The sequence below is a fragment of the Aythya marila genome, assembly GCF_965140915.1.
Source record: "Aythya marila genome assembly, chromosome: 1".
NCBI lineage: Eukaryota > Metazoa > Chordata > Aves > Anseriformes > Anatidae > Aythya > Aythya marila.
In genome coordinates this window covers 91,966,125-91,990,894 of record NC_139042.1, presented here as the reverse complement: position 1 = coordinate 91,990,894, position 24,770 = coordinate 91,966,125, and the positions used below count along the sequence as shown (strand labels likewise).

At 42.6% G+C, this 24,770-nt stretch overlaps 1 protein-coding gene across 10 annotated transcripts; it reads right to left on the bottom strand.

The window, feature by feature from the left end:
- Window positions 1-381: 381 nt before the first annotated feature.
- Window positions 382-16,803, bottom strand: U2AF1 (U2 small nuclear RNA auxiliary factor 1). 10 transcript variants are annotated; one of them, XM_082774413.1, is made up of 11 exons: window positions 16,667-16,803; window positions 14,681-14,768; window positions 14,392-14,448; window positions 12,578-12,608; window positions 11,913-11,979; window positions 7,596-7,645; window positions 6,873-6,971; window positions 5,841-5,974; window positions 5,392-5,484; window positions 5,177-5,277; window positions 382-3,418 (listed from the first exon to the last, which is right to left on the bottom strand). In XM_082774413.1, the coding sequence occupies exons 2-11, from the start codon at window positions 14,725-14,727 to the stop codon at window positions 3,174-3,176; spliced, it is 924 nt and encodes a 307-aa protein (XP_082630539.1). In that variant the 5' UTR covers window positions 14,728-14,768; window positions 16,667-16,803; the 3' UTR covers window positions 382-3,173. The 10 variants fall into 10 exon arrangements, with proteins under 10 accessions (XP_082630539.1, XP_082630543.1, XP_082630542.1 ...); XM_082774417.1 differs by lacking the exon at window positions 5,177-5,277; XM_082774416.1 differs by lacking the exons at window positions 12,578-12,608; window positions 14,392-14,448.
- Window positions 16,804-24,770: the final 7,967 nt, after the last annotated feature.

The following is a 24,770-nucleotide window of genomic DNA, read 5'->3' as shown; positions in this document are numbered from 1 at the left end:
GTTACTGATTTCATTAATTAAACATGTTTTCTGTCAAAAATGAGCATTCTCAATCTCTGTAGACCACCACAATAGAAACTTACAGGATTACTCAACCAGAGCCCTTACCAATTAAAAGGCAAAACAAAGCACAAACCCCAAAATAACTAATAAAAAACCAACCCACCAACTCCAAGGTGTGCTCTTTCGATACTTCAACCTTATCAAGTATACATGGTTATTTTTGTTATGAATTAAAGACACGCTCCACCAGCCCTAACCAACAAGTCAAAGAATCACTTGAAAAAGTAGCTCAAGCCAGCAGCTAAGGATTTGAAACTTGTAGTCTATGTCCTCATCAGTCATCTAAAGAGCAGCATCCCATCTAAAGGAAAGGGATAATTTTTGTCAGATTCTTATAAAAAAGGCTTTATTTTGAACAAATTTTCTCCATTTGGTTTTACAGTCTCAACATACATCATATTCATGGACAAGCAGCATTTTCACAGAATAAGAGCCAAATACAAATAAGAGGAAGCCATTTGGGATTAACAGTTTCAACCTAATTGACTCAGACTTCAGAAAATACTGTATGCTGTCACTTATTTGAGGTAAAGGAATTCCATAAATTAAGATCCACTGTTTAACTGAAGAGCCAACAATGAAATATCCGTATGACATAGGTATACCTTTCGGGTAGAGGGGAAATCTCACTCTAAGACAACAGGGTCAACAACAGAATAAGTCAGTAGGATGATTTCCTACCATTGTATTGGCAAACCAATCCAGTTTGGACTGGGTTGTTTTCAACTTCTTTAACCAAATTTGTGCAGTTTAAAATTTGAAGTTTGATGAATTTTACTGGTAGGTTCACCTGTAAGGCTGTGTACTAACTGCAGCTTTGCCACGAGCTTGGTTTATGTGCTGGATGCTGTCACTAGCCAGACTATCAAGTAACAATCAACGTACAAGTTGCATTTTTCCCCCCTTTGAGTATTCAGTAAAATCCATTGCTTTCTTGCTTTCTGTGCCCTTTATGACATATTCCAGTTATGTGGTGAATTTTTGGGTAGCAATCAGACCATAAAACGAAGCATTTGGTGGAATTCAAGATTGCTTTCTTAATAAAAAGTTATAAGGGGGGGGTTAGAAACTGATTTTCTGCTATTTGTTCACGCAAAAAAGCACCTGCTGTTTAGCAGTGTTTACATAAACAGATGAAAGCCATTATAAGGACACGTTTAAATTAACTTGTTTAAAGAGCACATTAGCTTTTGCTGACAATCCGTATAAAAAAAGATCTTGAGCATCTGTAAATAGGAATGATGTTATATTAGATCCTGTGTTAAAAAACATTAACTCTTCTCACCTTTTTGAGCTTGAGATTTGAATTAGCTCACTAATAATCCTAAATCTCACTGAAGAAGAAATGGAATTGGATTAATATCCTGCAAACAAGAACTGAGTTAGAAACGTTCAATTCCTAACACCTAGCAAAAATAACACAGGTTTCAGTTCAGCCATCTATTTTAGGCACTGTTCAATTGCTTTCAGTGAAAAAGAAATCACAGAATTCAAGGGGTTGGAAGCAACCTCGAAAGATCATCGGGTCCTGATTTATGTATTTGCAACAAAATGTAAACAGTGAAGCAACCTTCATGTAGAGATGATTTTCTTTTAAAAAGTTACTGGCAGAATAAATTCCACAATCTGTTTGGTTAAACCATCCAGTACAAAGAAAATAAATTCAAATGCAGTTGGTGCAAGAATGTAGTTCCAAGAGGTAAAATATATGTATTTTTTAGACAAACCCACTTTACATTATCATTTGGTTTGCCAGCTCCTAGTTTCTGTGAGCAAAATGGTTTTGTACTTATTTTGGTGACAGAGATGCTGCTTTGGACACTTCCATATCATTTCTTTTTCTTTTTTTTTTTTTTTTTTAATTAACCAAGAAGACCTATCACTTAGCAAGTTATTAGATTGAGAGTTAAAGAAGCACTAGTAAATTCTCTCATGTTGGAAAACTATATTGTATTAGGTAGTTTTGTGTATGTGAAGTGTATCTTGCAGAAATATGACCAAAATTCCATGCAATGTCACAAACTGAATAAAAGCAGACATGAATGGATTTAAAGTCAGCCATTGTACAAACAGTCTCTAGAGATGTTTCGGCAACATTTCAATTACAGCTTTAACTCCTTAAGGGATACACAGCCTATGAAATATAGCTATTGTGCATTTCAATGGAAGAAGTCTTTTTTTTTTCTCTGAGGAAACTGCCATCTGTCCATTATCTTTTATCACACCTCAGACCTGATGAAAAATAAAGCTAGAAAAAAATATTTTCCACTAGCATGATAGTTTGCTATCATCTCGCACACTAGTGAAATGCTTTTCGTTAAAGAACAGCTAGGAGAACAGAGAGTGAAAAAAATTCAGTCTGTTAAGCAATGTGGTCCTCATATTTAGGACCTTTTATTTCCTTCAATAGCTCCTATGTATCCTATTGCATGGAACATGAGTTTTTAAGAAACGCACTTGGCCTGTTAGGAATCACTGCGATAAAAACGTTGTTGTTGTTTTTTCCCCCCAACACACGCTGCACTAGGTAACTTTCTAGCCAAGTAATTTAGTCAAGAATCATAAAAAAAAACCCTGAACTATCAACTCTGTCACTGCCAGGAGTAGCAACTCAACTACTCCAGAGCGCTTAGAAAATAGGCTTTAGATTTTACACCAAGAAACTGGATTTATTGTAAATGCCACAGTCACATTGATAGACAGAGCACAGACTTCTGGTAACAAACAAACATACATTTTTGTAACTAAGCATATCTACTTGGTAAATAAATGCACTTCGCACAGCCTTCCTTTTAAATGTGCCTAAACTAACCTAAATAAGCAGACAGCATAGCAGAAAAGGGAAACTTATGTAACTGTTTCTTAAGCAGTATATTATTTTTACTATGTATATAATATTTTATATTATATACACACACATTTTCATCAACAGTTCAAATCATACCCAAATAAAAAATAAAAATAAAAAACCAAAAAACTGGCGCTCCTCCAATACATTTACCACCTTTCCCTCAGGCATAGTATTAATCCAGGTATTTGTCAAGATAGAGGAATGACAGTTAAAAAGACTCCCCCCACAAGAAACAAGTTACACAAAGAATACTGTATCACTACAAATTTTTATTCAGAAGCCCATCTTTAAAAAAAATCTCATTATGAACTTGTTTGGTCAAACTACAACACTTTCTAGCAGACATACAGTAAAAATGGCATGGCTCAGAATCGACCGGATCTTTCACGATCTCTTGACCGCCTCCTATCGCGTTCGCGTCCTCCTCCTCCACCACCACCACCTCCACGACCACGATCTCTGGATCTAGACCGACGTTCACGGGACCTCGACCTGGATCTATGCCTTCAAAGAAAGTTTGAACATTTTATTGTTTCACCGCGTTCAGTCACTCACTTGCAGTACTATGCAGCGGAACATTTGAGGATGAAAGTAACGGCAGAGAAGAAAGACAATAGGGGATTACAAGTACTGGTAAGTTGGCACTCAGACTGTGAAACCCTGTCTCTCTGCACTGAACAAATGTAACACCGAGGAGGCAACACATATTGTGAAAAGACTCAACTGTTCACTGCCAGTCACCCATTGTAATTTATGTACAAAACTTCAGGAAAGGCACGCGGAGGACCCAAATGCACTTTTGTGCAGCTGCTACTTGAAGCAGCAAGAAAAGGGGACACCTGCTTTTGCAGTTATGAATAGCTCTTAACTACACACAGGGTAAGCCTACAGCTGTTTACAAGTCCAGTTTTATTAAATCAACTGCATTAACTAGCAGCTCAATATTAAGTTCTCTTTTGTTTGTTTTCCCCCTCCACTTCCAGAAGCCATCAATGTTTGCAGATAATCTTCTCTGCCTCTAGGGTTGATGACTTAAATTCAGGAAGAAAGCTAAAACCACAGACAGAACGTACTGCTAGTACAGCTACACTGATGGATTTGTAAGTTTTCTGTAACAGAAAAAAACAAGTAAACACTACAATTTTCAATAGCTGTAGAAATAAATAGCTGCAGAGCTAAAAAGATCATGGAAACAAATGCTCCAAGTCTAGGTTTACAGAAAATTGTTCCAAAGCAAGCTGTTTTGGGATGGGAGTATAAATGGGGACAAACTTTACCGTGACATGGAGACACACACAAAACTCTTGAATACCACTGAGCTTTAGAATTGCTAAATTAACTTATTTTTCAGAAGTTCCATTAGTTTCTACTTGAAACTTTGATGCAGGTCATTCCATTTTGTTTGAAAATTGCTTTCAGGCCATTTTAGTCTATACAATCTACCTGCAAAGCCCAACTGATGCAAGAACTTTTTTTTTTTTTTTTTAAATATCAAACTTTTACTGATAGCATGTGACATGTTCAGCTTCATAAAGAATTTAAACAGGGCCAATAAAGACCAAACTGCATGGAGGACTCAAGTATTTTATTTGTTTTACCACAGATTGAAATTGGCCTACGGGTAAAACAATCATATTCCAAAGCCAAACACGCAAGTCTGATCTTTCTTGCAATAAAAGATTGATGCACTAATGGCAAAGAAACCTAGATTCAGACTCTTAAGAGTGACCATGTTAAGATGACCATATTTTGTCTTTCTTCCCCCCCAACACAAATCATTCAAGCATCTTAAGAGCTTACATTTATACTTAAATCAGTGTTATATTGTGATATTTCAGGAAAATATTTAGGCATGAATACATGTACCTAAGCAATTTAATCTGAATTTCCAAAGTTAAATTTGTCCTCACAGATTCTAAGATGCTGCCAATTAGAGACATTCATAGGAAAAAACATTTTCATAATCCCAGCCCAAAATTGAAAGGCAAAGTTGTGCTCTGCCTAAAAGCAAACCCAACAATTTTATTTGCTTAACCTAAACAACAAATCCCTAAAAATAAGGAGTTTCAATCCAGCTCAAAGTGAGCCATCCATAAAAAAGATGTCACAGTAACAGCAGTGGTATAAGCTTTTCTACATGGTGCCTTAATAAATATGTAAGGTAGTATTAATATTAACCTCCTGTTAGTCACAAACAAATACTGGCTAGAAAAGCCAGGCATTAACTCTTAAATCAGACTAGGAGAAATAGTAAAAACACACCAGGTCCTGAATTCATCCACAGATATGCCCGATAGAACCATAACTTCAGTTGTTTTACAGACTCATTCCTTTGTTCTAAGTTGGTCACTTGAAGCCCTTCACTGGTATAAGCCAGAAAAAGCAAGAGAGGATTTAAGTTTAAAGGTTTGTCTCCAAAATGTTCAGCAACTGATCTACAGTTTATCTATTTTAATTGTGTTTAAAAGCAAACTCACTTTTTACGACGACGCCCATACAACTCGCGTCTCAACTCTCGAGAAATGGGCTTCAAATGCATGAAGTTGCAGAAACCTCCTCGTGTACACTCCCTGAAACAGAATACAAGAGACAGTTAAAATTCTCAGCTCTACACCAGATCAGTTTGCCCTAAGCCCTACCTAGTAGACCTTCAGCGATTTACAAGTTAATCACCTCCCGTGCTAAGAGCAGTAAATCACCATCATTTACTGAAACTGACTAGCTCCTAGATCAAAATGCAGAAAATGGCAAATGTCAAAATGCTGCCTGCAGGTCCTCCTGGTAACAGGACATTAATCATAATGTTACCTGAAGCCTCTTTTTTTTCCCCTTCCTACTCTAAGCTACACATAAAACCCACACCCCACGCAGCCATCTTATCTGTGCAGGCATTGTACAGGTAAGCCAACAGGAAGTCACTTTTTACCCCATTTCATATTGACGGCAACAGGCCTCTCTGAAGTCGGTCACAGGTGAAAGCTCAGCATGAATGGGCTGTCCATTAAACCAGCGATTGTTCAGGTCAATCACAGCCTTTTCTGCATCTTCTTCACGGCGAAACTAAGGGCAAAATTAACACATTTGCTCATGTTACAGAGAAGCAGCAGAAGTAGATCAAAGACTCCTGTCAAATCAGCTTCACCGTACCTGTGGCCTAAGGCTAGCAATCAAACTAGAAGCTACTTACGAGTTCCTGGGACAGTCAAATCAAAGGTAAAAAAGTTAGCTCCAAATCCTCATCAATGGAAAGCTAATTGCAACACCAATATTATCTTCTTTGTTATGTTCTATTTGGCCTTTTTAGTTTTGCAGCTTGCATTACAGAATGTGAGAACGCTGTCTTCTTAGTACAACTTCAAGCAAAGGCGAATCCTTTGGAGTACCTTCCTATATTGCCAACGATCCAAAGGTAGTAGTCATTTTTCAGTCATTTAAGAGAAATTAAGAGAAATCAGCATGAGAACTGAAATTCTCACTCATTTAAATTATGATGGCCTACACAGACAAGAATTTTAGGCCTCAAAGTACTTCCTTGTTATGGGAACGTACAGTAAAAAGACTCAAACAATCTCGCTCATTCTACCCGTATTTAAGGTCAGTTTACACCTTCAACCAGCCAGCTACTGCCAAATGTCAACTGGTTACAAGAGGTTTGGTGTAATTGGGAAGTCAGAAAAGAAGTGTACCTGTTGAAAATGAACACGCCTGTTGAAAATAAACCTCTGCTCATAGTGAGATGCTTTAACAGCAGGATGATGGGAAGAAAGACCCACAATTAATCTTGGCAAACTAAGCAGTCCATCAGTGGAGACTGTGTTGATTCTACTATTTTCACTTTCCAATTTATATTGGGAAGTTGGAGAGAAGTTTAGGACCTGAGGACCTTCACAAAAATTACGTGAGTACAGCACCAGTTAATTATTATTCAGTACACAATAAACATTTATTTTTATCCTACCTTTACGTATACGTTTCCAACTAGATGGTCTCCAAGGTTATCACAGACGTTCATCTCTTCAACCTCGCCGTATTTTTCTTCCATTTCTGTGAAGACCTCCTAAACACAAACCAAACAATTAAAAAAATAAAATTGAAATTTAAATTTTGGGGCACATTAATTAAAATACAGAAGTAATACATTTAACTGATAATAAGTACAAAAGAAAGTTGTTCTTAAAAAAAGTCTTCACATTTCTGATTTTAATATTGGTACTTGCTTGGCCTGTTCTGTGTCCATCTCTAAGCACAGCGCTAACAGGATACAATAAGTAGCTATGGAAAACATTAAGCATATGGTATTTAGGGAACACAGAACATGCACTGTAAATACTAAATATAAGTCTCTCGGCTATAGTATTCCTTAGATTTATTTCTATACAAAGAATTACACATTTTTTGAATTTGCAGAAGAGAAGGAGATTACAGAAACCAAATGCTACATGGCTTAGGCTGCTGATTTTTAAAAAAAGCCTACTACTCACAGCAAAGCTAAAGGCAAACCAACTGAAGGTTATACCAGCAAACACTTAGTATTGGAAGTTTCAAGTTTTTACAAACACCTAAGGAAACCAGTTCTTTTCTCCGAATCTATTTACTTGTGATATATGCTGAATCTAACTTATTTGCTTCTAGAAATTCAAGAATACTTTGATACATTTTAAGCACTGCTTTTTCCACATACCTCAAAGAATTCATCATAATGTTCCTGCATCTCAACATCACTCACTGCACCTGTAAAAATCAAGAGTCATATCGATTAGAGCCCGTAATAAAGGAAGAAGAGATTCTGATTATACTACAAAACATAATCTAGAGATGCCGTCTGGAGCATAAAGGACACCATATAGCATTTTGCTAACTAATAGGAATATTAAAAAATATGTGTGAACAGTTGTAAGTCCCCCAAAGTATTATGTCAAAACGCTATATTGACATGATCAAATCCAAACAAGTTTTAAATTGGAACCAAACTTGTATGCCACAAATTTCAAGGGAGGAAGGGGAAAGGAACTGCTTTGAAATATCATTTCAATTTGATGTACAATCCCACTATCTACCAACAGTTTTACCTAAACAGAAGGCAAGTGTTTTGTCATATCTGCGTATTTCTAAGGATGATCACAATTTAGTGTTTCTCTTCCTATATGCAGAATTTCATTTTAACAAGTCCACCTCTCCATCTCCAGCACATGTACACCAGAATTTGGGAGTTCACGATGTGAAACAACTCAGAATTTTTTTATTTTATTTATTTATTTTTAAAGAATTTGCTCAGAAGAGTTACTAAAATGAGTTTCCTCAGTGGTCTCAAAGAAGGGTACCACAATGCTTTGTGACAGAAAGCAATATTTTTGTTTGAGTATCACTGAGTTTTTCTATATTCCTGCAAAAAAAGTAATTTAGTGCAAGGTAAGCCAGCTATATAGTCAGGTTATTTTCATGCTCCAAGCTGGACTTCACAAATGAGTGCTGCTTGCCTGCTGCTACAAGAAACAATATAAGTTTGGCTGATTTTTCAGAGGATTAAGAAACAAAAAATGAGTTTCATTTATTTCTGTCAGTCTACAGCACTTTATGGTAAATTAAGCTGTATACATTAAAGCCTATTGTATTAGCTCTTCAGCAGCTAAGTGGTTTATAAAGATCAAGCAGAGGAGTTTTAAAATGAACCCCGCATCTGATGCTAGAAAAATATTCCAGCCTTTAAATTACAAACACTGCTGTTTTAGTTCACAGAATGTGAAAGAAACCGAGCCAACAAAGCAAAGTTTATTCAGTTTGGGCTGCTATGAAAAAACAGATGCTTTGAGCTCAAGCATTTTTGGCTAACAGTACCACTTGGAAGAACATGACATTTTTTCTTCAAAGTCACTAATAGTAACCAGCCACACTCTGGAACTGCAATTATTTTTCTTCCACCCAGCTGCCTCCTGAAGAAGGCTACAGGAGGGGCTTGTCATGTAGTGCAGGCTAACAATGTTTCTGGATTTGAAACATGTTTGCTTTTCAGAGCTTTCTTCTTCCCCACCGCTTCGTCATGGTTATACAGCAAATTAAGGAAATACCAAACATTAAACCAGTACTTCTAGACAGTTAATACTTAACTGTATTCTCAAGGTGGTGCCAACACCACTTGTAACAGCTTACTATTATCTAAGGATTTATTCACTGATTTATTTTTAAGATATCAGGTAGGGCTCCGAGAGCCACACAGGGAATAATTAATTTTTACCAAATGGACAAGTGCTAGAAGCTTGTAAGGAGATTGATTCCATTGTCAAATTAAGAGATCATCAGCAACAGTTAGTTAACGACTACACGAAGGTCCTTCTAAGTGGGAAGCATACATATGCACAGGCTTTACAAACGTTCATATCCCAGGGCCACCGGTATCTGAACCTTGAGCAGCCCAACAACTACTTAATATACTCAGAAAAACTACTGCTGTTCAAAACTAAGGTTAATCCTCTATGACGGCAATAGAAAGGAAGACAGTTAAGCAACAACAAACAACGCATTAAACAGCTACCCAAGTTATTCGTTTAAAATACATGCAGTACTTAAGTAGGGACAAAAAAAATGGGGAAAAAAAAAAACAAAAAACAACAACAATCATGGAGCTGGGAGTTTCAGCAAACCTACTGGTAACAGAGCTCCAGCTCTACCACACGAGGTATCGTTAGGCTCCGTTAAATGTTAAATGACTGCTCACTCGTCAAGACAAACTAAAGTCGGATACCAGTATTGAGAAGGCTAGAGAATCTGTTCAACTCAGGACTCTTGCAGCTGTACAATCGAAACAGCTCCACAGACCAAACTGCTGTAACCGTACAAATTAGTTACCAGCGCATCGAGAATTTAGGGACAGTGGAAATACCCAACTGGATGTTTTTGGTTTACCGAACCAGCGTTGACTACTAAGCAGCTGCAGCAAGAGGGCCTACAAACCAATAAAACTCTTTAGGCATCTAGACAAACTTACACAGCTCATTACACATCTAGCTTGACTGTGTCACGTAAAACAAGCACAAGGTACTTAATCAGGCCATTATTACTTTTAGAAGCAGAAGACACAGCGTTGACTTTTAAGGCAGTGGCTGATTTCACAAAGCACATCTAATTAAATGCTGGTAACTAATCTGAAGTAGTCTATAACCCAACAGTCAAAAAAGGAATAGCCAAACAAAGCTTTATTACCACACAATCAATATTCACTTCGACAAGAAATATTAGTTAAAGTGTAACACCGATCCTTTTTGATACTAGAGCTTTTAAAATTTAATTTTATTCTAATATGATGATTCAATCACAATGATAAGTAATTGTAGATAAACAATCTTGTTCATTTAACTTCTGCCAGTCTTAGAGTAGGTGTTTTCTCTTTTGTCCATTCCTACCTCATGAAGAGTCATTAAATTAGTTCATGACCATACCCAAATGGCTTCCCCTCCTCAAAAGTACTTTAAAAAAAAAGATCTATTTTCCTATGTAAATATGCAACTTGGTTCTGGAATTTGAATTTTCAAAGCATGGAGAGAATTTTAACCGTGCACCTATCCAAAAGGACAGCTGCCAAAAGGGAAGCATTTGTCAGTCAAAGCGTATTCTTCCAAAGTAGACTCTACATAAAAGCTGCATTAACCTAGGACAAATTTCTGCATGCAGTCTGAAGAGTTTCAAATTCAAGTTCTCTTAACAGTTACAGAGCAGGAAATTTGTTCTGGATGAAGTCAACGTGTCATTGGCCTGCTCTTTGAGTCAGTGGAACCGAACGGATAGCATAAAACATACAGAAAAGCATTCCTAGGATGCAAGCAACTGGCAGGGAGAAAGGAGGGGGAAACGACAGCAGTGCATCGAGACTGCTTTACAGGGGAAATACAATTTCAATTCTTTTCAATTTAATAGATGGTATTCAGATTCCCCTCACAGCTTTCAGAGTAGGGAAGAAGGTGAGCGGGACAAAAAAGTTTGGGTCTCTTTTTTTTTTGGACATATTTAATGAAATGTGGTCAGTTTGATCTGTTAAACTAATATGGTAGACCAGCTTAAGTCGACACTGAGCTCTGACAATCAAGCCCAGGGAACCAGTGAAGGAACTTGTATGAACTTACAGCGCAAACCGTCAGCAGACTGGGAAGAGTTTTGAGGGTTACGGTAAATGTTCAAGAGGGCAATGGTCTGAAATACAAAACGCAACAACTTTATATTATAGAAAATAATTTTAACAAGAAACTGGTTTCCTTTAGGGTCGCTCTAGCCGAGTCTGTGCTGAAAAAGAGGTGGTTATTCTCTCCCAAGAAGGAGAACTTTCACTTAGCTGGTGACCTTTCTGAATCAACCTAACACTGTAAAGTAATAGAGATCTCATGACACTCCAGTATTGTATTCTTTTTCAGTTATTTTACTACTATTACAACGGAGGGGTTTGCGTGACTTCAGGCAGATATGTAACAGACACCATCCAAACACAGTATTCAAACCATAGGCAAAAGTATTTGCTTGAATTTAGTCTTCCTGAATGGTTTTACAGTAGCAAAGCCCCAGGAACAGAAGTAATACAATATCAGAGCATAACATGAAATCTCCATTTTCCTAAAAAAGTTAAGATGAAAGAAAACCCATAGTTTTGGGAAACTTACCGTGCATCACCAATATACCTATTTTTTTATTTTTATTTTTTTTTTGGTTAGATCAAGAATTTGAGAAATGCCTGCAGTTGAACTCTTAAAAAAGAATGCAGTGTTAGAAAGCAAACATTTTCCTTTGCAGTGCAAAAGAGAAATTGCACCAGGTCCAATTTATGAAATCACGTTCTGCATTCTGAATTGCACACATTTGACAAGTTCTTGATTTATGCGCAAGAAGAGTTCCATCACTTGTCCTGTTTGCAACAGCTTTATGTCAGCAGCTCAGAAGCCAACATTATTTTCTCATAATTAGGAGTGGGCTCTTTAACACCATTCTTTAAAAAAATTTCTCCAACTGTGGGACTTACAGTGTGAGCCGTCAGCCGTCTGTGCACTGTTTTGGGGGTTACGATAGATGTTTTGAATCAAGATGGTCTGCGGGGAAAAAAAATAAAAAGGGGAATTCTACTGGCTGCTGTGCATATAATAGACAATTGCAAAGAGACAACTTGTTTGCAAACATCTAAAAAGTAATATTTTATTCTTAAGGCTTCCTTTTGAATTTGCAGAATATCTTCCAAAATTGCATCCAGACCATCATATTATGAAAACAGTTTTAATTAACCACCAAGAAAGAGCTGCGTTTGTCTCAACAGCTATCCTCAAAATGGGAGTTGTGAGGCACAGTAACCTAAAACATCAAGCTACGTGGTATTACGGATATGCCTAGCTTTATCGTATTGTCAAGACCGGATTCATTACTGTAAGTCTAGGGAAAAAAAAAGAGCGTTATGTGCACAGCATACAATACATAATGCCACAAAGTCTAAAATGTTACACCGGACAACAAGGTTTTTTAGGCATGAGCTACGTCTTGTTTTGTGTATCAGGAATTTCTTGGTGGAATTTCTGTTTAAATAATATAATAGCATCATAGGTTCACATGTTTCCGATCCTTCAAATAAGGACAATATCCTTTTAGCCCTTCTGCTTTTTACTTGAAGAATTAGCCCAGGCAGACTTGAAACCTTACATTTGTACCGTTCTTCTTAAAATCAAGTTGTCTGAAAAAACAAACCATGTTTAAGTTAGTAAACTAATATTACAAAAAAAATCCAAATGTCCATATCACTGTAAGCAGCTCAAAAATTGAAATTTGATTACTTAAATACAAGCTCAACGTTCGTTAGTATGAATCGCAGTCCCCAAATAATTTTAGCTTACACATTAATATTAGTAGTCACATTAAGAACTCAGAGCTTAAAGAAATCACAAGGACCAGCAATGTCATACCTACATACGCTGCCCACTTAACACGTACAGAATCTGTAATATCACATTTATATCAAACACGCTTGTTTTTTTTTTTTTTTTTTTTTTTTTTTTTTTTTTTTTTTTTATCATGGGTATGGTCATTCCAACCAAAGCTTTGTGCTTCCACGGCCCAGGTTTAAAATAACTATGTTTTAGCCTACAATTGGAGAGAGCCAGAAGCATGCATATGTTACAGTGTTTCTGCTGATTGGTGGTAATTTGATCACTCTGGATTGCATGACCTTTCCTAACGCAGCCCTCCAACAAGGGCTGCACCAGCAATAGCAAGGGAAGATAAAAATTCGGTGGCAGTAACTTCCCATTAATAACACACTCGTGCTTCTGTTTTCTATCACAGCTGATTACCAGTCGGCATACAAATAAAGATTTCTGTAATGGATCCTAGACAACTGCCAGGTACGTTACAGATGTGACCATACAGCAAGGCAGCCGAGCGCAGCACGTCCTGCCGACCCACTTCAGGTGGCATTTCTGTCTGCAGTTTCTACAGCAAAACTAAAGACAGCAGGGACAGTGGGAACTGTTGTTTCTTACAAAAAGCTAGGTGCAAAGATGTAGCTTTTCTTTTTAATGTTAAAACAACCACTGTGGAAGCTGTCTAGGGCAAAGTATTTTCTAGCAGCTAATGATTGAAACTCAAGCCTCTATCCTAGCACATTTCAGCACGCTGCCCATGTATGTCGGTAGCATGGAGCGGTTTGGAAAATGGTCAATGTTCTGATAAGCATTACGTATATTAAAAAATAGTGAGTTCCCGTAAGTGGAAAAACTGTTTTTGTGGATGAAATACCAGCAGCAGCCTAGACAGCCCACCCAGAGCCCTCCCAGCCCACTTACACATTTATGAGGTTTAACCCGATGAGCTCCAGTCTTGTAGACGTTACTTGCCTCCCTCGTGCTCCCCAAACCAACACTAGCCCAGAGGACCCCATTAACTTTACCCTTTACAGATAAAACTACTTATAATTCAACAAATTCTGCAAGTGCTACTACTACTACTACAAAGCACTCCCAAAGAAATCTGTTTACCTGCATGCCCTGACAATCAGCAGTGATAGAAAACGGCAAAGCGTACAGCTCTCCAGGTAAGTTTTCTGAAAACTGTAGAGCTCATAATAGTAATAGCAGCCCTATCATCCACTGCACCATTTTTTAAGTACACGTGCAGTCACAGGTCTCATCTCTAGTAATATTTAGATAGCCAAAAAAGTAAATAATCTGTCAAGTTAACCGATGTGTATACCCTCAGCAACCAGGCAAGTTGCTTTCAAGAAACAATACTTTCACTTTCAAAGGAAGCGTGTAAGTTACTCTTGAAACTTAAGAGCCTGGTTAGAGAGCAAAGGTAATGACAGAAAAGTCACTTTTATAATCATTTTTTTTCTCTTATGCGCATAAAAGTCTTAAGTTCACACCTTTGAGATGGGCGGAACGTGCTGCCACTGTTTGTGATAATGAAAAAAAATCTGGGACGGTTTAAGTGCCTAAACATCACTGAGAAGGCACACTCACCTGAAAGTTAGCACTGGTTGGTCTCTACTACAGGCAAGCTTACAACAGCATCGCTTCCTGCAGCCATTAAGGGTGACAGGAGATAATTAGAAATGCTGGGAGAAGTAAATGGAATACCCCCAAAAAAGCAAAACCCCATATAAACTGGGGCCAAAAGTGAACTAGTTAAATCTGGAGCTCTGTAATTATTCACTTGTATCTGAGAATCTATGTTTTAAAGTAAGAATATACTTCCACAAAGAAAAAAAAAAAAAAAAAAAAGGAAAAGAAAAACAAAAGGAAAACAAACCTGGCTAAATGTTGGTTTGTTGTGCAACCGAGAACATCTGTCTCCATGACGACAAGCTCCAATTTTGAAATAAAATGAACAGTTGACTCTGCAAGTAAAAAAGCCAAAGTAGTTACATACTGGAATAGAAAGACGTTAACATGCACTTCCTATAAAACACATGCCCCAAATGTCTTTATCTTGAAAATATAATGTAGAAAAAAAACAGGAGAGCGTTATAGCAAATCTGTTCATAATCATTCCTCTATATCCCTAATTCACAGTGAATTACCTAATAAATTTCACCTAATGCTCAAACCCCAAGTACGTTAATGACACCACAACTGACAAAAGCGATCCCAGCTGTTCTACTCTTCCAATCCTCCCTTCTTGTCTTTACGCCAATTTCATGGTGTGACAGGATGGGAAATAAGGTGAAAACTGGTGAAAAGTTACACTGCGAGCTACAGAGTTGCATCCTAGTTCATGCAACCCCCCATGTCTAGACAAAAAAAACGTACTTTAAAAATGATAGTTGCACCTCTGAATGATTTAAAAACCCACCACTTTGAAGTCGCACATTAATGGTACTCTAAAGGAGCACTGCTAGCGTAACACTGGAAGTAATTCAGGTAAGAGGAAAAAACATGTTAGATAAATGAAGTTATTTTGCTCATATATATTCTTTAACTAAGCCATTTCCACCAACTAATTATTTAAAAATAAAACTTTATTCATTTATTTTTGCATCAAGGCAATTGCATCTTCTCTTCAATCAACTATCAGCTAGTAACAGCTTCAAAACCAGGCTGGTTTAGGAATGCCAGTAAAACTCTCACATATATTAGTATAATTCGTGTGGAATGATGAAAGGAAGAGCTGTAAGGCGCGTAGTTACCTGGACTGGGAAAACTGAACGCAAAATTCTGGAGGGCAAGAAAACTATTACAGGCTAGACATGTGTGTGAAGCAAAATATGTGAGTTGTCCTGGAAGAAAGACGACTATTTCTGTGTTCATGGCTAATACCAGCAGTTCTTTCCTCAGTTCATGGTGGGGGGGGGGAATATGAAGGTGCAAAGCATGTCTGACCTCCGGCAAAAGGCTCTACCGTGAATGGCGATGTGTTTTTGAGAATATGTCCTTAATGTTATGTTATACTTACTGTTTTTTCTGATTATGCTGAAATAAACAAACAAACAAACAAAAAAACAACTATAAAGCTTTGATATTTGGAGTTGGTGATCTTGAAAGCCTTAAGACAAGCGACTGTCTGGTTTCCAGCAAGGCTCCGAAGTCCGGCACTTTGCGGAGAGTCCCGCTGGCTTTTTGGACACAAGGCGAGCGAGCGGCGCAGGACTCTGAGGCCACGCAGGGCTGCCGAAACAGCGCCTTTCGCCAGCCAGGGGGCCGGGCTGCAAGACTGGGGCCTGCCGCGCGGCACCACAAAGCCCCAGGGGGAAGGAGAGCGAGCGAGGAGGCAGCGGGCAGGCGGAAGCCACCCGAGGCGCCCAGGCGGGGGCGGGCGAGCGGCGGTGCCGGCGTCCTTGCGGCGGGCGGGGAGGGGAAACAAAAGGGGCCGGGGCCGGGGCCGGGGCTGGGGTTGGGGCCACGAGGCGCGGAGGAAACGGGAAGGGGAAAAAAGGAGGGGGGGGGGGGGGGGGTTGGGGCGCATGGGCGGGGCCGCCGGGCGCGCGCGCGGCCGCCGCGGGGGCGCGCCCCCTCCCTCAGCGTGGCGCGCACGCGCGTTCCGAGGTGGGGGGGGGGAAGGGGGGGGGAGGGGGGCAGCGCGCGAGGCCGCCCCCCCCCCACATAGGGGGATAAGGGAGGAGGGGGGGGGAGAGGAACGGCGGCGCCTCACGGGGAGGCGGCGGGGCCGGGCCCGGCGCTGAGGTAACGGCGGCCGGGCCCTGAGGGACGGCGCCGCTCGGGGAGCCGCCGCCCGCTTGTTTTCCCTCCCTCCCTTCCCTTCCCTTCCTTCCGCCCCATCCCGCCGGGCGGCACTCACTTGTCCTTCTCGGTGCCGAAGATGGAGGCCAGGTACTCCGCCATCGCTCGCCCACCGCCCGCCCGCCCGCCCGCCGGACGGCCCCGGCGCCCCCCGCACGCGTCACAGCCGCCGCGACGGAAGCGCGGCCCCGCGGCGGCGGCGTGTGTGTGGGGAGGGGGAGAGGGGGGACTGCGCATGCGCGCCCCGCCGGACGGGCCTCATTGGCGCGCAGTCACTCCCCTACCTCCCCTCCCTCCCTCCCTTCTTCCCGCGCGGGGGGTGCTCGCGCCACGCGGTGGCGGCGGGGCGCGTGCGCGCGCGGCCGCCATGATCGCAGTGACAGAACTGACAGTCACCCAGTCCAGCCTCTGACCTAACACTAACAGTCCCCACTAAACCATATCCCTAAGCTCTACATCTAAACGGCTTTTAAAGACCTCCAGGGATGGTGACTCCACCACTTCCCTGGGCAGCCTGTTCCAATGCCTCACAACCCTTTCAGTGAAGAAGTTCTTCCTAACATCCAACCTAAAACTCCCCTGGTGCAACTTTAGCCCATTCCCCCTCGTCCTGTCACCAGGCACGTGGGAGAACAGACCAACCCCCACCTTTCCACATCCCCCTTTAATGTACTTACCAACAGCAATAAGGTCGCCCCTGAGCCTCCTCTTCTCCAGGCTGAACAAGCCCAGCTCCCTCAGCCGCTCCTCGTAGGACTTGTTCTCCAGGCCCCTCACCAGCTTCGTCGCCCTTCTCTGGACTCACTCGAGCACCTCCATGTCCTTCTTGTAGTGAGGGGCCTTGTAACAGGTCGCAGTCAGGAACACCTGTGATCTCCTGACACACAGTGTGAGAACAAGCTAACAAACCAGGATGAAAAAAAATCACTGAAGTCAGACATCAGAAAGCACAAGCAACAACAACAACAAAAAAAAATACATTAGACCCATAAAATTCTGGCCCTACTCCTGAAGCAGGACACAGTCCTGTTACTTGCCAAAGTGGTACCCTGTTCTAAAGTGGTCTCATTTGACTAGGTAGTTCTGGAGCTACCATCACATTTTGAGGTCTAAACCCAACATATTTACATAAAAAACCTAATGACAGTCATTAGCCAGGGGATCAAGGAAACTGTGAAGCCTGTGATGGATACTGAAGCATATAATTAATGGGCTTGACAAAAAGTTTCTACAACTACAGAGAAGACAGTGGTGGTGCTGCTTAGGAGCTAAAGGGTCTTTCTGCAGTTAGGCATCAGTACAAAGGATGCAGACAAGAAATCTGAGTTAGACCTTTGTTATCACATCCTGAAGGGCTGGAATAGTAATTGATCAAGGTGGGAAGGTTCTGAAGGAAATTAAACAAAAAACAGATGAACTGCAAATAAAAAATGGCCATATTCATAGAATCACAGAACCATTAAGTTTGGGAAAGACCTCCAGGATCACCTGGTCCAACAACCCCGTACCAGCAATGTCACCCACTAAACCATGTCCCTAAGCACCACGTCCAGCCTCTCCTCAAACACCCCCAGGGATGGTGACTCCACCACCTCCCTGGGCAACCCATTCCAATACCTGACTGCTCTTTTTGAGAAGAAATGTCACATAATTTCTAACCTAAACCTCCCCTGGTGCAACTTGAGGCCGCATCAGTAGCTGGTCAGTAGCTGTCTGTAGTACCTATCAGTAGCTGTCTGCGAGAAGAGCCAGGATGCCGTTGGCCTTCTTGGCCACCAGGGCACACTGCTGGCTCGTGTTCAAGCGAGCATTGATCAGCACCCCCAGGTCCTTTTCCTCTGCTTTGCTTTCAAGCCACTCTGCCCGAAGCCTGTAGCATTGCATGGGGTTGTTGTGGCTAAAGTGCAGGACCCAGCACTTAGCCATGTTGAACCTCATCCCACTGACCCCTGCCCACTGACCCATCCTGTCCAGGTCCCTCTGCAGGGCCTTCCTATGCTCCTGCAGATCGACACTTCCCCCAGCCTGGTGTCATCTGCAGTTTTACTTTAACGTGGAGGGTTGCTATCAGATCAGATTCTTTCTAGTCACTTTGGGAAGCTTCACATAATTATGGGCCCAAAGCTGCAAAGTTGAGCTGACTGAATTGAAAATTTTGAAATGGAATAAGAATGCATGTGGAAGACACAGATATGATACAACCCGATCAGTGTTTGCAGCAAAGTTTTTGTGTTGCAGTCTGAAAATCACTGCCCATGAGCAGAACTTAGGCATTCGAACCTCCCTCCCTCAAATTACTTTTCAGTTTACGCCACAGTAAAGTTACACTAACATTCTTCTTGGTAGGTGCACAACATGATGGCTGGTGTTTGTAGTTTGACAATAGTTTCCACTGGCAGTTATAACAATATAAGTAATTTCTGTGAGGCCTTGTAAATGAGGCGGTGCTAAGGGAAGAGTAGTTGTGATGCAGACAACAGGCTGAGCACTCGGTCTATTACAAGCAGAATTTGTCTCTTAGGTATTTTGGAATTCTCTGAAATGTTTACAAATGTGCTTTATTTTGCATAACGTTCATAGCCCCGCTGTGGTCAATAGGGCTATTCACAAACACACGTGCTTGCATCGTGCTCTGACAAAATACAATGGAAACTTAACACCGAGGACAGTTCTGAGAAAGTAAGCCCAATGTTTATGTCTCTGCCTGGCTCCAAAAGATGTTTAAAATGCGTCCACTTTAAACACAGAACAGCAATTTTAGAAGCAGTTCACTACCTGGACAAGAGTTATACCCAGTGACGGGGGTTCACTTGCTTCCCTGTGACCCCCCCCTGCTACCAGAGGACAGATCCTGTTGCTTGGCTTGGCACTGCAGTGTGTGTGCCCGTTAAGGTTTGCCTGGTCGAGGATGTACTTTTTTTTTTTTTCCCAACAGTTGCTTGTTGTTTATCAGCCTCCTATTTAGGCTCAGCGCTGCAGTATAAACTCACAAAACCAGTAGAAACAAAGCCTTGCAAATAACAGAGTAATTTCCATCTCATGAAGTGAGCTGAACTCTCACTGAGTAGGGGAAGAAGTGCCAGAGCCAGCACCAGGGAAGATCAGGACTGCTGCAGCTGTAGCTTGCAGTGAGGGCGATGAAGGAGTGGGACAGACGCCTTCAGAAGCAGCAAGCTGCTAGATCAGCGCAGTCTCCCAGGGGAAAACCTGCTGTGAGGGTTGACCTAGCCTAAGTTGTCAGGGGAACTGCAACTACAGTGGCCTGCAATGAGCCCTAACAAAGCAGAAGTCCTTGGTGGCTTTGATTCATCACTAAAAGCAGCCTGTGACGTTTGTTTGCAGAGTATATGCTTTACATGATAAGCTGAACGAAATTTTATTGATTCTTGCTCTAATGTGTTTTTTAAAACCTTCAGCTAAGATGTGTTGAAATGTGTATTTCTTCTCGGGGAATTAAAATCTGCTCGAACTCGTTGAAATGCAATAGGTTCTGACCCTCTGTGAGTCCAATGCTCTGCTGAAGCCTGCTGCCACTGACATCTGTGTTTCCCAGGCAGGTAACTTCACCTGGAGATGCTGTTAGAAAACAAAACAAAACGCCCATGTTGGAAATCACAGAATCATCGGATCGCAGACTGGGTTGGGTTGGAAGGGACCTTAAAAACCACCTGGTTCCACCCCCCTGCCATGGACAGGGACACCTCCCACCAGCCCGGGCTGCCTTTGCACATGACAAGCAGAGATTTTATGATGCCTCCAGCAAAAGTAGGTGCCTCAAATGGCTCATTAGGATGCTCCCCTCCTGCGCTCAGCCTGGCTGTGCACATGCCAGCACCAGGACCTGCACCAAAACACACATGTGCAGAGGGGTGCTGCGCCTACACAAAACCCACCGCGTGCCAGGAAGGGAGATCTCCATGCTCTGCTTAGTAGTAACAGCCAGACGTTTCACACCATGCTTCCTTCTATGTCTAAGCTTGGAGCGAGGAATGAAACAAAATGGCTTTTTGCTTGTGAATTCATGAGGTGCCAACGAGCTTGTGATTAACCCAGTGTCAAAGAGCCAGAATTTCACCTACATCCATCTGCTCGCAGTATTGCAGCTGATTATCTGAAAGTGGGATATTTTCCCCTTGTGTCAGTGTGGCCGAGCTGTTGTTGGATGGAAGATCTGCTGCAGTGCATCTGCCTGCTGAAGGGCAGCAGCTTGGACATGGCCTGATAACACCGGAGGCCACGTTATGTGGGCACATCACAATGAGGATGAAAGCTTCTTAGCAGCCAAATCCCTCAAAACTGAAGTAACTTTGTCTTGCACACAGGGCAAAACTTAGAAAGAAGAAAGGGGGCTAGGGCAGAAACTAAGGTGTGTGAGAGAGGGAGAGGGAAGAAGACCCTTTGAGGTTCATGTTGGCAGCACAGCTGGAAAGGTGGAAGGGAAGTCATGAGCCAGCAAAGTAAAGGAAACATGAAGGAATGATGAGATTCCCACTTTTCTCTGGAGGAAAAATAGGATTCCAAAGCAGTAACTATTTGTTATTGCACATTTTGTTTTACTAAATCAAAATGAGAACATTTGCAGGACTCAGGACAGCTTGGATGTGTTCCCTGTCTTTAAGCATACACTCCGCAGCAGTGGGGTTGTTCAGGCTAGTGGCTCACCGCAGGTTACTTCCCCACCCCAATTTCTCTAGACCTACAGGGTTAAATGCTGCCACAAACCCTCTTCTGTTCTTTCCTACCTTCTTAAACCCAATGCCACCACCGGCTACCAGCTGACACCTGGTGAGGAGAAAAAGGTGACACCCATATTTGTTTTCCTGGTTTGCTGGGCTGGGGAGATAAAGAGGTGAGAAAAAAATAAGGAGATAGGGAAGCAGCCAGTTTTTTAGGAGTGTCGGGTCAGGGAGGAAATGAGAAGAAAGAAATGGTTGTTAAGCAAAAGAGGACAATGCTTGGATATATATATATATATATAAAATGAGTTTAAAATGAAGAAACACAGCCCAAGGTTGAGAGCTTAGAGTGCTTTGTGTAGAAAATGGCTCAGTGTTAATTAAAAATACCTGGAGCTCCAGGCTGGCACACAGGATTTGGCTTTTCAGGTTAAAGGGATTCTGCTAACAACGTGTGTGCAGGGATAATTAGTAACCCACAGCCAGCAAGCGCTTCGGACAATTTTGCCCCATCTTGAAACAAGGCACAACCAGGAGGAAAGAGAATCAATTTAAGATGCAGCATCAAAAGTTAATCAGAGAAGGCAAGCTGTGTACGCTAGAGCGGAGCAGTAGCTGGTAATCTCACTTAATCTACTTCCACGTCTATACTTCATTAATCACCATGGTTATATAAGTAGATCTTATCAAAGATCCTTAATTATAGCAGCCCAAGTAAGCACGGCACGGCTGAGAGAAGGGTGAGATCTCTGCATCCATCTCCATATGGGGTGGAGTGAAACAGAGAGAGGTGCTGTAGAAATCAGATGGTTTTCCCCAGTGGCAGTCTGGAAAGAGCAAACAAGAGGTACGAGCTGGGCAGGAGACATTCAGCAAAGGGATAAAGGTTTAGCCTCATCCCTGCCCTCTGGCTGTGCTGAACACTGCACTTATTCCCTGGAAAAATAAATAAATAAATACATACATAAATAAAAAAGAAACCAGTAGCAGTATTTTTTGTTTTCTCCTGCTGTCACTGCCTGCCCCTGGGGGTGTAACTCTTTCCCAGCCAGGTGAGGTGCTGCCCCGGGGTTTGTCCCTGACCCATGTCACTCTGTCCCCTTTCACAGAGTGTGCCTTGCCCCAGGGGCCGAAAGGATTGACTGGAAAGTAACCAGAGTCAGTGGGACAAGCAAATCCAGGTGGTCCCTTGAGAGAAACCCCCTTCTGTGCTGCCCTGGGTGGTTTGGATGGTTCTGTGGGGGCAGCCGGTCTCTTCAGACCTCTCCCTGTACTCTTGGCACTTGCTAACAAGGCCACGGGGACAGATTCACACCTCAGTGCCTGCTGGGTGAAGGAAGAGCAGATCCCCAGGGGAGAGGGAATAAAGCAGGGTGTGCATGCATGAGCTGCCCTGTCTCCACAGGTACACTCCTGGCCTCCCCAATTTTTCATCTCAGGGGACCTCCTGAGCCTTTTGTGGTCCCTCTTTTTTTTTTTTTTTTTTTTTTTTTTTTTTTTTTTTTTTGAGGTCTCTCTTCCAAGCACATCAAGCACCCCTTGAGCTCAAGGCCCACAAAAGGGTCTAGTGCCCATTGAACCCACACAAACTTCCCATTTTCCATCCCCTGGATGGGAAGGAGCTTGCCTATCTGCTGTCCCCATTGCATCGCTTTTTGCTTGCAGCCTGGCTCTGGCTAGCTTCAGTTGGTCATGGTTTCCTGACCCGGCCGGGACTTTGCTAACAGCCCAGCCGTGTTGTAAGGGATGGGTGGGTTTCCCTCCACCCTTCCCCAGTGCTTATTTTGTTCCATCTCTCCCACCCGCCTGTCTGGAGGGAAGGAAAGCCCCAGGAATAGGGCAGGAGGAGGAGGATGGAGAGGAAGGCTGCTCCATGGCTGTGGCTGTATCCTGTCATGGGACTGTGCCCTAACTGCAGAGCTTTTTTATCAGCAAATACTAGGCCTAAAAATAGCGGGCATTTCTGCAAGTGAAGTAGGGCAGAGATATCAGATGAGCTGTTGGGGGCGGAGGGGGTGAAAGCTCCTGCACGTTGCTCCCGTGTCTGTCTGCTGCTGAACTCTGCTTGCAGCAACACATTTAAAAGGCAGAGCGCCAGGCTTACCCTGAGATACACCTAGAGAAGAGAGGTTTTGGTTAGGAGCAGCAGACGGGCTGTTCTCGCTTATTTTTCACGAATCCCTCTGAAATAATGCCCTCACTCCAAAGGGCCTGGGGGTGACCGGGCTGAAAGCCCTAAAAGCTGCCTGCACAAGGCCCCTCGAGCCTTCATGTGCTTTGCTGCAGCTCCCTCTTGTGGCTCTCAGCTGAAAAGGCTCGCACCAGGCAGCCCTGCAAATGTGTTTCTTCACCTGAGGAAATATCACACACAGCTTGTGTCTTCAGGAGGTGGTGCTCGGGGAGCCTGACACAGCTTTTGGGAGGTCAGGAGGCCACCATGGAGATTTGGGGGGACAGCAGAGGCCCGTGAGGGGACGGGAATGTGGGATCTGCTTTGGGAGTGGGAAGGGTAGCCTGGGAAAAACCTGCCTGGCCCTATATCAGCGCGGGAGCACTGAGGAAAGTGTTAGCAGAGCAGCTCCAGGTGTGAGGGAAACTCCTGGTGCAGAGCTCGGCACCAGGCTCTGCTTTTCCAGCTGCATCGCACAGGTGCCTTGGAAAATTTTACCCAAAGCCAAGCTGCTCCTCCTCACAGCAAGGAGCTCTAACCCCGTGCAAACATGATTTCCCATCGCCGAGTGGCCGATGCAGGGCCGGTCGATGTGTTTAGTCAGTGCTGTGAAAGCACCAGCATCAAAGCTGCCGGGCCTGACGCAGCGAAGAGCCGTGCTGCCTCATGTGAATTCCTCTCGTTGTTGTTCTAGGGCTTGATTTCGGGGCAGTAGCCGCGATAACAGACGTCTTTGCTGCCAGCTGATTCAGAATCGAGAAATACTCTCTGTTTGCAGCATCCAGCAGAGCCTTTTTGCAGAGCAGGGCCCAGATCGATATTTACAGCGCTAGTTTTAGCTCTGTGAGGTAGCTCTAGCTGAAGTATCACCAGCTCCCCAGGTAACACCAGGGGTGTGAATCTGCTGCAGGAAACCTACACGGCACGGGGTGGCTGTGGGAACCTCCTTCGGGACCCACCTGCCTTGGGTGGGCTAGCAAAAGGCAAAGGGAGTTCCCCAGGAGGGTTTGGAGTTCGTTTTCAGGGCTGAAAATATGCTTTCACACAGACATATATATATATGCAGCAATAATGAATGCTGGAACAATAGTAAACAATTATTTTCCCCAAAGATCACCTCCTGTTTAAAGCAACCACACAGCAACATCAGTGGTTCCTGCTGACTTTCATGGTATGAGGCAGTGAGAGAAGGGGGCAGTGTCACGGAAAGGCTTCCTGAGGTCTGCTAGGAAAGGGCAGCTGAAGCCACAGCCTGGCTCAGTCACTCAGCACCCAACTCGAGAATACTCCAGCCTTTAGTGGTTCCTAAATTACAG

What these genes read in the sequence shown, in the direction of transcription:
- U2AF1 (XM_082774413.1), bottom strand. Translation starts at nt 14,727, where the DNA reads ATGGAGACAGATGTTCTCGGTTGCACAACAAACCAACATTTAGCCAG. An exon ending in TTGGAAACGTATACGTAAAG is followed by an intron (nt 5,975 to 6,872) that starts GTAGGATAAAAA and finishes TTTTGCCCTTAG; the next exon opens with TTTCGCCGTGAAGAAGATGC. An exon ending in GTGGATGAATTCAGGACCTG is followed by an intron (nt 3,419 to 5,176) that starts GTGTGTTTTTAC and finishes CTTTCTTTGAAG; the next exon opens with GCATAGATCCAGGTCGAGGT.